Source organism: Pygoscelis adeliae, unplaced genomic scaffold (genome assembly GCF_000699105.1).
Source record: "Pygoscelis adeliae isolate BGI_AS28 unplaced genomic scaffold, ASM69910v1 Scaffold113, whole genome shotgun sequence".
In the NCBI taxonomy this organism is placed as follows: Eukaryota; Metazoa; Chordata; class Aves; order Sphenisciformes; family Spheniscidae; genus Pygoscelis; species Pygoscelis adeliae.
The window spans coordinates 5,815,015-5,829,193 of NW_008825108.1; the positions used below are offsets into that span (position 1 = coordinate 5,815,015).

Consider the following 14,179-nt stretch of genomic DNA (forward strand, 5'->3'; position numbering starts at 1 on the left):
TAATTCAACAGCTCTTCAGTTGTACCAATGGCAGTCACAGTTAAATCTAAAACTAGATTTTTCCACACCCTATTAACAGCAGCATTAGAATGCAGCAGGGACCACCCGGAGAAAAGAGCGTTTTCTGTTAGCTCATAGTTATCTTTGAGGAGGTGGCAGATTTCCCTGTGCAAATTATCCTTATAGATTGCCTCTTATTTAAGGATATGCTGGTACTATCAAGTGGTGCTCTTTTTATGCTGAAATTGCTAGCAACACTTAAAAGTATCTGCATGACTCTTTCAGCTGGGAGAGCAGCTTCAATAGATACCTATTTTCCATATATGTAGACAAGCTATGACACTTTCACCCATACTGACATGATCTGCATAAGCTATGTGGTTTCCATTAAGAAGGGTCCATACAATATAGTCAACTCTCCATTATCTTGGCTAATAGGAGAATAGAATAACCCAGATAAAGGAAAGACATGCATAATTATTGCTTCCAGATAAGAGCCGGCTCAAATATTTCTGCACTGCGCTCCCCAGACAGAGCTTGTACTTCTGTCAGAGCTTGCTAACTTAGAGTTTATTAACTCAGGCATTACCTGCATCCATCTGGTACAAGCTAGGCAGCTTGGGTGTCTCTATGATTTAATCACCCCACAAGTAATCTACTAACTGATAATCGTCTTGGCTATAATTAAATAACAACTTGCATATTCACCCTTTTATATGTGCTGATACTGATACAGCGTACACCAAGTCATGCATGGCCATGTCAAGGTTGAATGTGGCATAATGAGGAAAGGCAAATTATGCATGAAATGCAAAAAGAGTATGTTCAAAAGACAAGGGAACGCAGAAGGCACACAATGATGTAGAAGGGCTTTATATTCACACCTAACAACCCGGAATTAACACAAGCACTTCCTCTCTCATTCCCAGATAGCCCTCGCAGAGGAAGCATGCTCAGGACCGCCACAGGTAACACCTGCATGAACTAGAGCTACCTTTCTACGTGAATTGTCAGAGGTTGTTTTTTTATTGTGTTGCAATTACTCAGCCACGTTGAACATTTGTCAGTCGTGAGTTCTCATCATCTGTAATCTCCACAGACCTTTTAGTACTGATACATAGCCTTCCTGATCTCAGCATTGGTATATAAATTGTATTGTTCAGTCACAAGAGACACTTAGTTCTGTTACAGATATATGGGCAAAACATTGTCTTCACCACTATAGAAAGAAATACAGATTCTCTTACAAAGAAAATGAAAATGTTACAAATAATTTTTTCTGGATACTTATGGGAGGAAAGGGATTAGAAACTCAGACTTAATGAAATCAGCAACATCATTTTTTATACATTGAAGTGAATCATCTTATGGAAACAAAACCATTGCCAGGCAAGTTTTTAATGGTGTACTTGTACATGACATTGTGTCGAGGAATTGATGATTATATTCTGCCACATTCCATGTTGCGTTTACGAATTAGCATTGCCTTGGTTTGTCTGCACATTACAATTAGACAGAGCTACACAATGATGCAAGCCACAGGCCAAGCTGTAAAGGGAAAATTGATGGGTTTGAGAAGTTAGCCTATCGTGTGATGTTACTAGACTGGCTACAGAAAAAGCAACTGACAGCAAATCACAGTGCCACACATATCAAATCCCTAAATATCTGTTCATTTTGCTTAAAGCATCACATACAGTGTTTAGATCGCTGCGGAGGTCCTGGACAACATTTTCTATACTCCTGGTATCCTTCAGAATCTCAATGCTTTGTGTATATGGATTGAAATACACAGAGAAGGGACGATTGATCGATTTGGCGAAGTCCCTGAAAGAAAAAAGAAAATTAACACCTCTTTTTTTCCAACTACTAAAGAAGAGAAAATTAGATTTTTGAGTCAAGGGAAATAATTTACCTCATCTTTTCTTTGGCTTCTTCAAAACTTTCTGAAACAAAGTAAGCTTCCTGGAAAGTAGTGATAAGGCATTCTTGCAAACAGGTTGTCTTTGGATCAAACGTTTTCACATTGGCCTTGTCAGAGAGAGCATGCTGCAAAATATACCACAGGATCTGTTAAACCGTATTTTGATACTGCTGTGTACCTATACAACTGTTCATATATACAGGTTTTATATCGCTGTGCTGTATGTTTCCCATTAGTTGGTAGCCTCTCTTGTTTTACATACAGTGGTTTTTCAGTTTGAACAGAATAAATCATTTGTTACTTAAAAAAGCTCTTTTTATGAGAGTAATTTTTTTCCCCCAAAATAATTATTAAAATAATACAGAGGAGATTAGAACTGCACCTGCCATGTAGGCTTACAGACCTAAATCTTCAGCTCGAAACAGGAAAGTCATCAAATAACCACTCCTGAAAAATTATCTACACACCTACAAATATGTATGTCCCCAAAATGTCACTTAACTGGCAGAACTTATCTTGGTGGGTGAATTGAGTCTGACCAAACCATTCATATAATCTGTGCTTTGCATTTTCAGGCCAAAATCATATACTATTTTCCTGACAGGGAGTTTAAGAGTGAAACTATATATCTGAAAACACATTAAATAACGCCCATTTATTGCATGCTGATGAAATGCATTACCCTTCTGCCACGTACACCTGAGCAATAATGCTCCGTATAGTACTGCAAGGAAAAAATAACTAAATAAACAGGTATAGATAAGTACAGAGCAGACACTGGGCAGATGAGGCATCAAATGCTGCTACACAGAGAAGAGATTTCCGATTAGCCTTTCTCTTCACGTGACTGGCACAAGCCACTAGAAGGGACACAGAGGTTTCAAAACTAAAAATCAGGTACTGAGACATTTTCCAACACAATCTTTTTCTAGCTCCCCTTTCCACTTGAATACTTGTGTTAGCTTTTGGATTTACCTTAAGTTTTAGAGCACAAGTATTTTCATTTTCAGTGCTCTGTACAGAAGTACAAGGTAAGGAATGGGAGCGTATTTAGGTCAACTTTCAACCTTCTTTAGTCCCCTAATATCTATCCATAGTGAAGATGTGCATGAAAAGCACATCTGACAGGGAGGGAGCAGACCCCTGAGGTCCGAAGGTGCCTTGTTTCTTTACTTTCTTTCTGCATGGACATTTTTTAAAGCAGAGTAAGGTATTAACCTCAAGGTATTCACCACACCTTTTATCTGAGCTCTTGCTTATGCTCATTCCTAAATCCCTGTGAAAGGCTCTGAAAATATCACACTAGCTCTCAACCTGCAGTCTCCAAAAAACAGGACATAAAACTGGAACAAGAACCTCTTCTTCCCACCTCCTCTTTCTCCAAAAATAAATACATGAAAAATTAATGCATGGAATCTTAAAATGTCAGGGAATTAACTTTCTTTAGTACATCTATCTTCTCCTTCTCACAAGGTTTGCTGTTTCTAGCCAGCCATCAGTTAAAAAGGTTTGAAAACAAAAATCAAAAATGGTCTGTCTTAACCAGCATCCTCTTCTAAATGGATTGCAGGAACAGGCTGACCTTATTAGGCCCTTGTCTATATCCCTGTTGTCATTTTCTCCTTGCAGAGCCATGATGTGGTTGAGTGCCTGTAAATTTAGGCATTTACCTCCTTCTATCAAAATGTATTTGCTTTTCTTGACTGGGAATTATAATAGGCTCCCTGGGAGGTTAACTACAGATAAAAACATCTCTTAAGGTGCCTTTGTACTTCCAGGTGAGACTTGATGCCTCAAATGTCTAAAGCACAAAGTTTTAAAACTCTGAGTGGATTGAGTGAAGCCCTGTGCAGGGAATCAAGAGAGAGAGACGGGCCACGTTTTCTTAGGAACTGAATCAGTAGGTGACCACTTCTGGCTCATGAAATATTTCCTTTACTGTGACAGCTTCAACAGAAAGGGTGACAGTGTTCTCCTCTCCTCTTCTCCTCCACTCACTAATGGCCTCTGCTGGGCCAGGCCTACTCCTTGGGATTGAAGCCATCAGAAGTGAGAAGGGATTCAGCCTGCGGCTCCTACATCGTGAACAACTGCTGTAATCACTGAGCCCTAATTTTATAAAAGGGGAGAGTTTAAAGAGAAGCAAAAGCTAATTCTTTATCACAGTGGATGTCCTTCGAGAAAGCCTTTCTGGTTATTCTCCTCAGATTATCTGTATAAAATGACTCCTACTTTCTGGATCCCAGTTTAGTTTACGCATGAGCAGAGCTACTGCTTCACAAAGCAACTCTGCAGAGACTGGGATGTGCAGACACAGGAAACACACAACCTGGAAACAGGTAAAGAATTCAGACACGCCTTCAAAGTTAGGTGACAACTGATCAGTTATTCTTAGGATTGCAGTTTGGTAATGAAGCGTCTAAATTCTGATGAATTCCCACCCGAGATACCTATCTCCCTTCTAGGATATGGTCTTTTGGCTCTTGGATCAAGTAGGCATTGTCATGGCTAACAAAGCAATGGGAAACATCTTTGCAAATCTGGATGGTGTTTTCAAATTCTGCAGCCTGTAACGTCTACTATTCAGTTTATATGCTGACACCAGCAATGCCAGAGTTCAGCAACTGAACTGAGCCTGCAGACAAACCTTCAGACAGACCATAAACTGTCTAGTGTGAACTAAGATGGTCAGGACACCGACTCAAAGCCGAACTAGCATTTTTTTCAGAAACATTACAGTGCTCTAAAATGTTGGTCCTTGGCACTCTCAACATTATGAAGTACAGAATCTCAATGAAAAACTTCGTCTGGCGAGTCCCAAAGCATTCAAGCTCAGGCCTGTTGTTTTTTTTTTTAATGAATGCTTATGTTTTGCTTGGACATTCAGTTCTTCAGTGAACTCAAATAAGTAAGTTTCCAATACGGATTTCTCCATCAGAAACCTCTTCAGTTATCCACCTCCAATGAGATGTGAAGGCTAACAATCATATGGAAAACAGCTTTTGGTCAAATAGAGCATCTTACCATCTTGTGGATTTGTGATAACTGTCTCTAATGGCCCGTTCATGCAAATTGTACTGCTTATGCTAATACAGGTATTGGTGATTCTCCTTCAGTTCAAGCAACAAGAGTTCGGAGTGAAACTTCCAAATGAATCATCTCCGATTCCCAGGAAAAGCAGCAGCATCAGACAACTGGGCAGCTTAAGAATTAGACAACTACCCATATTGGAAATAAGCATAACACTAAAGAAATGCCTCCACTCTTTGCTAGATCAAAGGTTAAGAGAGTGATTGATGTACCTAACCACAGGTCTCTAGGGCCTAGGATGTCTGATACATCTGTACAGGGATGGAAGATATAGCACAGGACCTTAAGAAGACTTACACGTTTCTGGAGTGGTAGCTGGAGAGCTGGGCAGATATACTGGGGCATCTCAGATGGCACCAGGCATTTACACTGATCAACCGTGAATCATTTCCTAAGTGACCACTATCACCGACACATGAAAAAAGAGTTTGGTCTTGTAATTTCTCCTTTGAGTATAAAAGAAAGGAGTGTAATAATACAACTTGGAGCTTTTCAGTTTCACAAAAAAAAAAACCCAAAACCCAAAAAGCACAATCTTCAGCTAGCAAGGGGAAAACATGAGATGAGTTATGAATGCTGCACTGTCTGAGGAATACAGGAGGGCGGAATAAGAACACAGGTGACAAGTTGTCTGTGTGCCAGTACTGATTTTATCGCCTTGTTATTCCGGGGCAGGGGACAACAGAGAGTCTTGGAAAACCTGCTCTTAAATGTTTTTCTGCTTATCTACAACATAGGTTGCAAATCTAACAGTGTCCTGATTTTACCATAATTTTTTTATTTCATCAGTATAATTTTATATATTGTTTAGACAAATAAGGAAAAGACTCTCTATTTAAAAAGAGCACTAAAATGAGCATCTGGGATCGAGGAGTTGTTTCCTCCATTATCTTCATCCTCTTCAGAAAACAGAGCCAAAACTCATATTTAAATCTTTTTGGTTATAAAGGCTAATGCTGGCTCTTCTTAACATCAATTATCATTAAAACAAAATATGACTGGATATTGTATTGGACTTTAAAAATCTATACAGAAAGATTTGAAGTCTACCTCTCTGTTAAATATAGAAGCATGTAACAGGGATATATGACTTGATCTACAGCCAACTGAGGTTGATAGGAGACTCCTTTAATGAAAGAGTTCAAGAGAGCATCATACAAAGCAAAGGCTTAAAGTTTCCAAAGACATTTGGACTGCCTTTTAGAAATAGTTTTAATAATTGAAATGTACCTTATTTCTGCCTTATCTCTAAGCCCCAAATATATACTGTGTAATAGCGTTAGCTAGAGTTAACCTGACTATATTAGGCAGAACATTTTATAACTACTTACTGTATTATTCGTTTCCCCCCAGGCTTCATTTTTAATCTTCTCTTTCTCCTTATTTTGTTGTGCTTTTTAAAATTAAAATTTGCTTGATGCTTCCATAGCATGCACATCAGGAGTTGCATTTTTCAGTATCCAAAATTTGAAGTCTAAATACTGAATGGGGAAGAAGACTTGAAGGGAATCCTATATTGATAGGCTGCTGCCCACATTTCTCTAGCTTTTATAGTTCTTTGTTGCTAAAGCTGTTGACCAGCTTTGCAGAGTGGAACAGTGTAATATAGAAACAGGGATGACTGAACAAGACACTCACTCATCTGAAAGACCCAGATACTGCTGGCCATTTCCACCCTGCAAATAGGGCGACTCATTTATTTCTAAAAATTTCTACAAATTATACATAAAATTGGCCACTGTTTTGTTTCCTGTGAATACTGTTGCATTGAAAAGAGAGCTGATAGGGAGGGCTGCTGGAGAAAGGCTTTTCTTCTTGCTGACAAAAGCATATTAATATCAAATGCCTGTAAAGTCAAGGTAGCAAAATTCAACACTGAAACAAGATCTACCTTCCTAGTGACAAGGATAAATAAGTATTTGAACTTCTTCATAGAAGGGATTACGGGCCCACAATGGCAGTAGTTATTTCTGAAAGGACTTCTTCACTCTGACTCCTATGAGAAGTATGGGTGTTGCACACATGAGGGTCAGACTTCATGGCCATGCAATCTGAGTCTCCTATTCATCCCCACTCACCACAGAAATAGCTGGTATTGTTGTCATCATTTTCAGAGCACTTGCTGCCATCCATGAGCATTTCAGTTACAATCAGGATATTGATATCATCAAGATCTCAACTACTGTCTATTATATTAGCATTATCTTTCAGGTGCCTTCAGGTCAAGGAAGAAATTTTCCCTCCCATGGGTACTCCCAGTACCTCCCATGGGTACTAGGAGATAAGGGCAGAGGTAAGGGAGGTTGCTTTCCCAGGAAACGTCAGAGACCGGCAATGGCTTGATGCAAGGCTGTGCACCAATGTCATTGGGTGCCCAGGCATTCTCTTTCCTATGCATCTGCCTGATGTGTCCTGTTGACAAGAAGCACACTCACTGCCAGGTTTCTGGTCTAGAAGCAGCTTCTCCCATGGTCAGATTAGTAGAAAACTTAGTAGTTTTTTGCGTTTTTCTCCTTACCTTTTACCTTCTTTTCTACCCTGGAGCACAGTCCCACAAGGACTTTGCAGACATTTTTCACCTTATCAGTTCCTTCATGGAGACTATGGCTATTTGTGGTATGGTGCTGTTCTGTGCCTGCAGCACACAAGTACTTAGTCTCTCAATAAGTGAAATGTCTAACTTAAGTCCCTATGCTCAGTATATGCAAGATCTAGTGAAATTTAATAGCTTATGATACACAAGAGGTCAAACCAGATGATCTAATAGTCCCTTCTAGCTTCACATCTATGAAATATATACGTAGTGTAATAGAAAAGTATATAATATTATAGATTTATGGGGAAATTATTATGATACATATGGCCATACCTTTGAAGCAGATCAATATAGTCCATTAATGTGCACATTTTTTAATTTTTACTGTTGCTTTTCAAAATTATTGTTCTTTGCATTTATACTCTGAGATTATTGCTGAGTGAAGAACACAGATTTGGGATCACAAATGTGTGGTAACAAAATATGTACACTTGACAAGAATAATGTGTTTGTTTATGACATTGATGGTAGAAGATTTATTATGTTCTTGACTATTCATTTCCTCGCTTTTGTGCCCTTAGATTTTGTAAATGATGTGATAGCTATTTTCAGGGTCATCACCTAATGACTGTAACTGTTAGTTTAAATAAAAGGCCTGATTCTCTGAAGAATCCTGCACAGAATTTGGGGCTCAGCACTGAATGTTGTTGGGCTGGAGGAAAACAAGTGGGACATGGTTAAATGCAAAGAGATGAACATCTTTGCACTGTGGGTATAAAATATTGCCAGGCTGATACAGAATGCTTCTGTGGCTGAAGTATGCACTGAACTTAGAGCAACTGTAATGCAATCAAAGAAAAAATATTGGAGAAGGTAATTTTCTTCAACCTTTTTTCTACTAATGAAAGAATAGCAATTTGACTAATGAGCTTCACCATGAATATTCTCAGTTACAGGTGAAACAAACAGCAAAAAGAGGCTGAGATACTTCTATTAAACTGTCAGACAGTTCACTGAAAGCCAGTCCAGGAGGGTGGGAAGATGTTTAAACACAAATAAACAGCAGATATATTGCAAAACACTTTGTAAATACTATTCTGTATATGCTTTCTAAAACCAAATGTTTACCTGAAAAGCCACCAAGAGTTCATCTGGTTCCCAGAAGATAGTACTCCTCCCTCTCCTTCCCCTTCCCTCCCATCTTGCCAACAGAGAGATGCATTATGTGCCAAAATACTACACTTGTGACAAAATACCTTTTGCTTGTTCCCTGTGTTTTCTAGGCATAAAAAGAGGCAATAAGTGATCCACTACAACTACTCACACCACACAGGGTTAAACACTTTCACCTTTATAAGGATAGGGCTCTATGTATTGTCACATAGGCATGTACTTCAAGTCTAGCATGAGTTTATATGCATTCCTTAATTTTAAATATGATTAATCTACTGAATCAAGACCTTAGTGAACGTTGTTCTTTTAATATCAATAACAAATCCATTGAAAGACATTGGATTACTTACAACAGAATCTTGTCTGATTTCAAAACATTTTTTAATGTGTATTAAAAATATATGCTTCTCTTCTAAACAAAGCTTTCAGACCCCAAGGCACGCTTACCTGTTAGAACCTATGAGCCTCCTTTTACAAGAAATGCAAATTCAAACAAAAATAACTTTCGTAGTTTATAGTTGCTTTGGTACTTGGGGCCTTATAAATCCATTTCATGCTTTAAGTGCCAGCTGATATTTCAAACAAAGCTTTTACGTCAATATCACATTTTAAAAGTAAGCTTTTTACCTTGGGAACTTTAACTGTTATTTGAACGTCAGAATATTTACATCCAACTATTATTTTGTTAAGATTAAAAGAAAGTTGATTCTGCTTTAAGGGCACATACCTTTAATTCGCCAATAGAAGACAGAAGTCCTGCCCCGTAAGCACGTAGTTGTCCCTCTTGCTTGCAAAGGCCAAATTCAATCGTAAAAAAATAGCACTGTAAAATATACAGATATACAGATACATATAGTGTAGTTGTAAACAGGCACTTCAGCAATGAACATCAGTACCATATTCACTTGATTGCCCCACTTCTTCAGAATTTCATGTCTTTAATATAAATTCAGATAAAGTATGTTATTACTGCTAAGTACTTTAAATGTCATGTTCTGCAGTAAGGTATCTTTGCACAAAAATGTGAGATTCTGCTTTTTTTCTGGGCACCCAAGCAGTTCAAGGAATGGCCAGTTAGGAACAGACGAGCAAGATCATTTAGGTATCAAAGGTGCTGACAGTAATCTGCAGAGATTTTTGAAACCTTGTGAAATAAATGAGGTGCCTTAAAATACAAATCCTGCAAGGTAGTTGGTCTGCCTGTCTAGGAACCTCTGAAGATCTCGGAGATCTAATTCAGAGCACTCAGCTTTAAGCTCAAGCTGATGGCACTTTAAAGTCTAGCACGTATTTAAGTGCTGTCTTGAGTTAGAATGAACTTTCTTGTATGTATGTGCTTAAGAGCCTTCTTGAGCTGAGGCCTTAGTCTTCACTAGATTTTACTCTGTCATAAATGAAGAACTAATATGCCACTTTGGTTCTTAAATTACAGAAAGAAATTACAGTCAGTCGAATGAGTTGACCAATCCATTACAATTGCTCTTTAGGTCTAAATTCAATCAGGTAACATATCCGAGCTGTAAAACTGATGAGAAGCTGTGAAAGAGATGTGCTAAACCAGCATAACAGTACTGTATCTAACTTTGCTGTATCCACCCAACAAAGTTAAATGTTAGGAAGACCGTAAGAAGCACAGAGAGCCCGCTGTCCACTAAATGCAAAAGAAGACAGTCACTTCTGCTCCTATGGTGCTGAGTTTTAGTTTGGTTTTGTTATGACACATCAAGATTGCTTTTTGATGTTAGACCAAACGGTCGAGATTAAGCTAGTAACTATTTCTACATATGAAGGTTTTAGGAAGTTGGTTTCTAATTTATACAAAAATATTGCATATATACACACACACACTTAGCTATATACATGTGTGTGTTTATTACATTATCTGACAATTTCAGTTTTTGTGCAAAGGGACATAACTCCACTGAACCTAACAGATTTACATGTCTTTGCAGGAAATATGAATTTAGGGTAAGAAACAACCCAGTATTTTGTACTAAATCTTAAGTTTTTCTGAATAACTTGAGAATGGATACTAACACAATTTTTTTTCATCCATTTTCTCCTTAAACCACCACTCTTCCAGGCTGAGTATCATACTAAACGCAGAAATTAACAGCTCTTTTAAGTTCAACAAATGTTTAGAAATTGAGGAATGATTCATTTCTCTGCCTCTCATAAAAGTTCCTGCAGAGCTAGTGATTCATGCAGCATGGCACTATGTAGAAGGGTGTAATAAAAAAGAATAAAAACATGAGCCCTGTGTCTGATCCAAACTTGCTAAGTCAGCTGGGAAGAAGGAAAGGTTGCAGTGACTTCAAATGTCTTCAGTCAGATTCCATCACAGCAGTCAAAGACACAGATATCCACAAGAGGAGGTGAAAGCACAACACTGTCAAACAAAAAAAAAAACAACCCCCCCAAAAAAATCCAAGTTCTATGTCTGGTTTTGCTATTGACTCAGATAAGCCAAGCTGGCATAAAATTTTTCATTAGATGCAATGAGCTGATGTCACCACTTAGAGGAAGGCCAAGACAACTGGTTTCCAAAAAAGTCGTCTCGGGGACAAACAGCCAGGTACACAAAATGACAAAGGCATCAGTGTAGGAGTGATAAGTGAAGCCAAGAGACCTGTTGCCAAGAAGAGTACAAACTTGGATTCCCTGCCTAAATATTTTGCCAGACAAACCTTCAGGAGGCTACAGTCCCGGTTCTGTACATGCTGCCACTGTCAGCAATGAACCACTCAGCTTTACACTTAAATCCCACTAACACCTTTGAATTTGCCCCCTCCCCCTCAGCTCTCTTAAAAGAACCCATCAGGTAGTAGCTGTTATGCTCTGAACATGAACACCCTGACAAATACACAGCAGGACTGGGCTCCTGATACAACATGGTGATCACGGTCATTTTCATTCTTAAAACCAACAGCAGCTAAAAAGGGAGGGTCTGGTGTTTGTCTGTCATAGATCTGTAAGAGCAGCCATGACTTTGTCTGTGGGACACCTTTACTGTAGACCTTCCTCAGGCTGAGGAGGACCAAACCGATGTCATGCTGCTCCCAGGAGAATGCCCACTCGGCAATCTACAGGGCCAGCGGAGGGAGGGAAGAGAAACGCTCTCCACTCCCCTGAGGATGTGCACTCCCGGGGAAGGAAGGGGCAGAAGGCAGAGAGCTAACACTGGCACAAGAGAGAGCGATCCCCGCTGCCCAGGGGTAGGGTGTTTACAAGACAGAGGGAGACCTCGATTTCACTTCCTCTGTGATGGACAGACAGCACACAGAGGGAGGGTTTTTTTAACTTAAGTTCAAAAATTATCATTGTTACTATTATAAAAGGGAGTCATATGTATGAGCCAACACTTACTGATGAGAGCCTATCTTCAGTATTGACAAGACTTACACTCTCAGCATAACTAACTCAAATAAAATGCATACAAAATGACCAGATGATAAAATACGTCTGCCTACTACCAACTTGTGGTATTAAGCTATAGCATTAAGAAAAGCCCTTCAGAGGAAAAGCTGATTTTTTGATAAATTTGCCATATGCAACAACTACAATTTCTGTATTTAAGAGAGTTCTGCATAGCTAAGAAAATGAGATAGCTCACCCAATGCTGCCATCTTCAGATCGTTAGTCAGCAATACACGATTCCCCCCACCCTCCCACTCAGCCAGACATGCAGAGGCAGCTGGGAGCATTAGGAGACTCCGCAGGCTTTGGCAAGCTGTGGTCTCAAGTCTACAAACATCGAGACATACTGATAGGGAGGTTAAATATTAACTACATAGAGACACTTTTTATAGACCAGACGCATAAACACCCACTATATGCCTGTCTTTGTATGGTAAACTACACTGACTATGGTACTCTATATTATATACAGGGTAACTGCACTGGAGTGGGAATGACTGAACAAAGAAATGGCTGTTGAGATGAATAAATTTTTTAAAGCCTCACCTGAAGGCAAATAGCTGATTATTACATTGTTGTTACATGTAGGCTGGTGAATGCAAGCACAAAGGAGGGCATGCAGGCTCTCACATTCTGATTTCAAATCTTGGACCTGTCTCTGGCATACTCCCCAGCCTGCGGCCCCAGGCATGCGGCTCCTCTACAAGCTACCGCAATATCCTGTCATCTCCCTTTACTTCCAGTTCCACCTCATCTTTGGGGTGAAGTGTGGCTTTGCTATAACCTATAGGTAGGCTCCTGAAGTAGGAAAGGTGTCTTTCCATGTTGTATAAATTCTGTAGCTCTTGAAGAGCCTTCCACTAAAATGCTGCTCCGTTAAGCCAAGTCAGCAAAATAAGATGTAGAATCAAAGTGCCAAATGAAGAATTAAAAATAATTTTTAAGCCAAGAGACATCAATGTAATGATCAAGACTGTGCCAAGAGCACAACAGCGTACGACATCATTTTAAATTGTTTCTCTTATTTAATGAAAGTATATGAAAGATACTTTACAGTCATGCTCATGAAACACTGTCTACATGGGTTCAAAAAATTATTAAATAGATCCATGAAAAAAAATCCTATTAAGGGCTATTAAATACTAAGATAGCAGATCTCTTCCTTCAGAGTCGCTGAATCAAAAGTCATTGGCAACTAAAGCAGTATAACAGGAAACTATCACCACCGTATGGCTTTAGACCTACACTGTCCTCCAGATGTCTGCAATTTGCCAGTGTCAGAGACAAGATACTGGGGTAGCTGGTCTGGCCCAGTATATGTGCGATTGTAAGAGTGAGATCAGTTGTCCTACTATTGACAGGAAAGATACAGAACAGATCAAGCCCTGGCAAACTCCAAGCCTGGTCTCCAGGGTAAACACAATGTCTGTTGTTCATGTTCAGGTACTGTCCTGCATTATAAATTGGACTACCAAAAAGAAAAAAGAAAAAAATCAGTGATAGCTATGACAGCTAATTAAAAACAAGAAAAATCATTATTCAGGAATGTTTAGAAATTTTCACAGGCAGGAAAAAAGGTCTGATAAACTCAACTCTCCTCATCTGACTGGTTTCTAAGGCTTCGAAAGTCACTCCTGACATCACATCATTTTGCATTTGGGAATCTCCCCCCTGGGACCTGTGGAAAGAGCTTGTGCAGGGTGTTGGGTGCTAATGTCACAGAGTCAGTACTTCAAAATCTGACTTGTCCATAAAAAGGTCTTTCAAGCCATTCCACTTCGCTTAGTTTTCTTATGGTATAGCTTAGAGGCCGATATTTGTGTTCACTTGGCAATTTTCAGCATGATGTATAACATGAGATTTTATTTGTTCTCTAAAAGTAGAATCATAGAATCATAGAATCATTAAGGTTGGAAGAGACCTCCCAGATCATCAAGTCCAACCGTCAACCCAACACCACCATGCCCACTAAACCATGGCCCTAAGCGCCTCATCTACCCGTCTTTTAAATACCTCCAGGGATGGTGACTCAACCACTT

General features: G+C 39.2%; 1 protein-coding gene across 1 annotated transcript in view; it reads right to left on the minus strand.

Annotated features, from left to right (window-relative positions):
- Nucleotides 1-1,007: 1,007 nt before the first annotated feature.
- The window catches only part of TPH2 (tryptophan hydroxylase 2), a 61,388-nt gene continuing 48,216 nt past the window's right edge, over nt 1,008-14,179 (minus strand). The window contains exons 9-11 of the mRNA XM_009327664.1: nt 9,451-9,546; nt 1,916-2,049; nt 1,008-1,827 (exon numbers count right to left, since the gene is read on the minus strand). Coding sequence (XP_009325939.1) covers nt 1,653-1,827; nt 1,916-2,049; nt 9,451-9,546 — 405 coding nt within the window. The 3' untranslated portion in view covers nt 1,008-1,652. The remainder of the gene's footprint in view (nt 1,828-1,915; nt 2,050-9,450; nt 9,547-14,179) is intronic.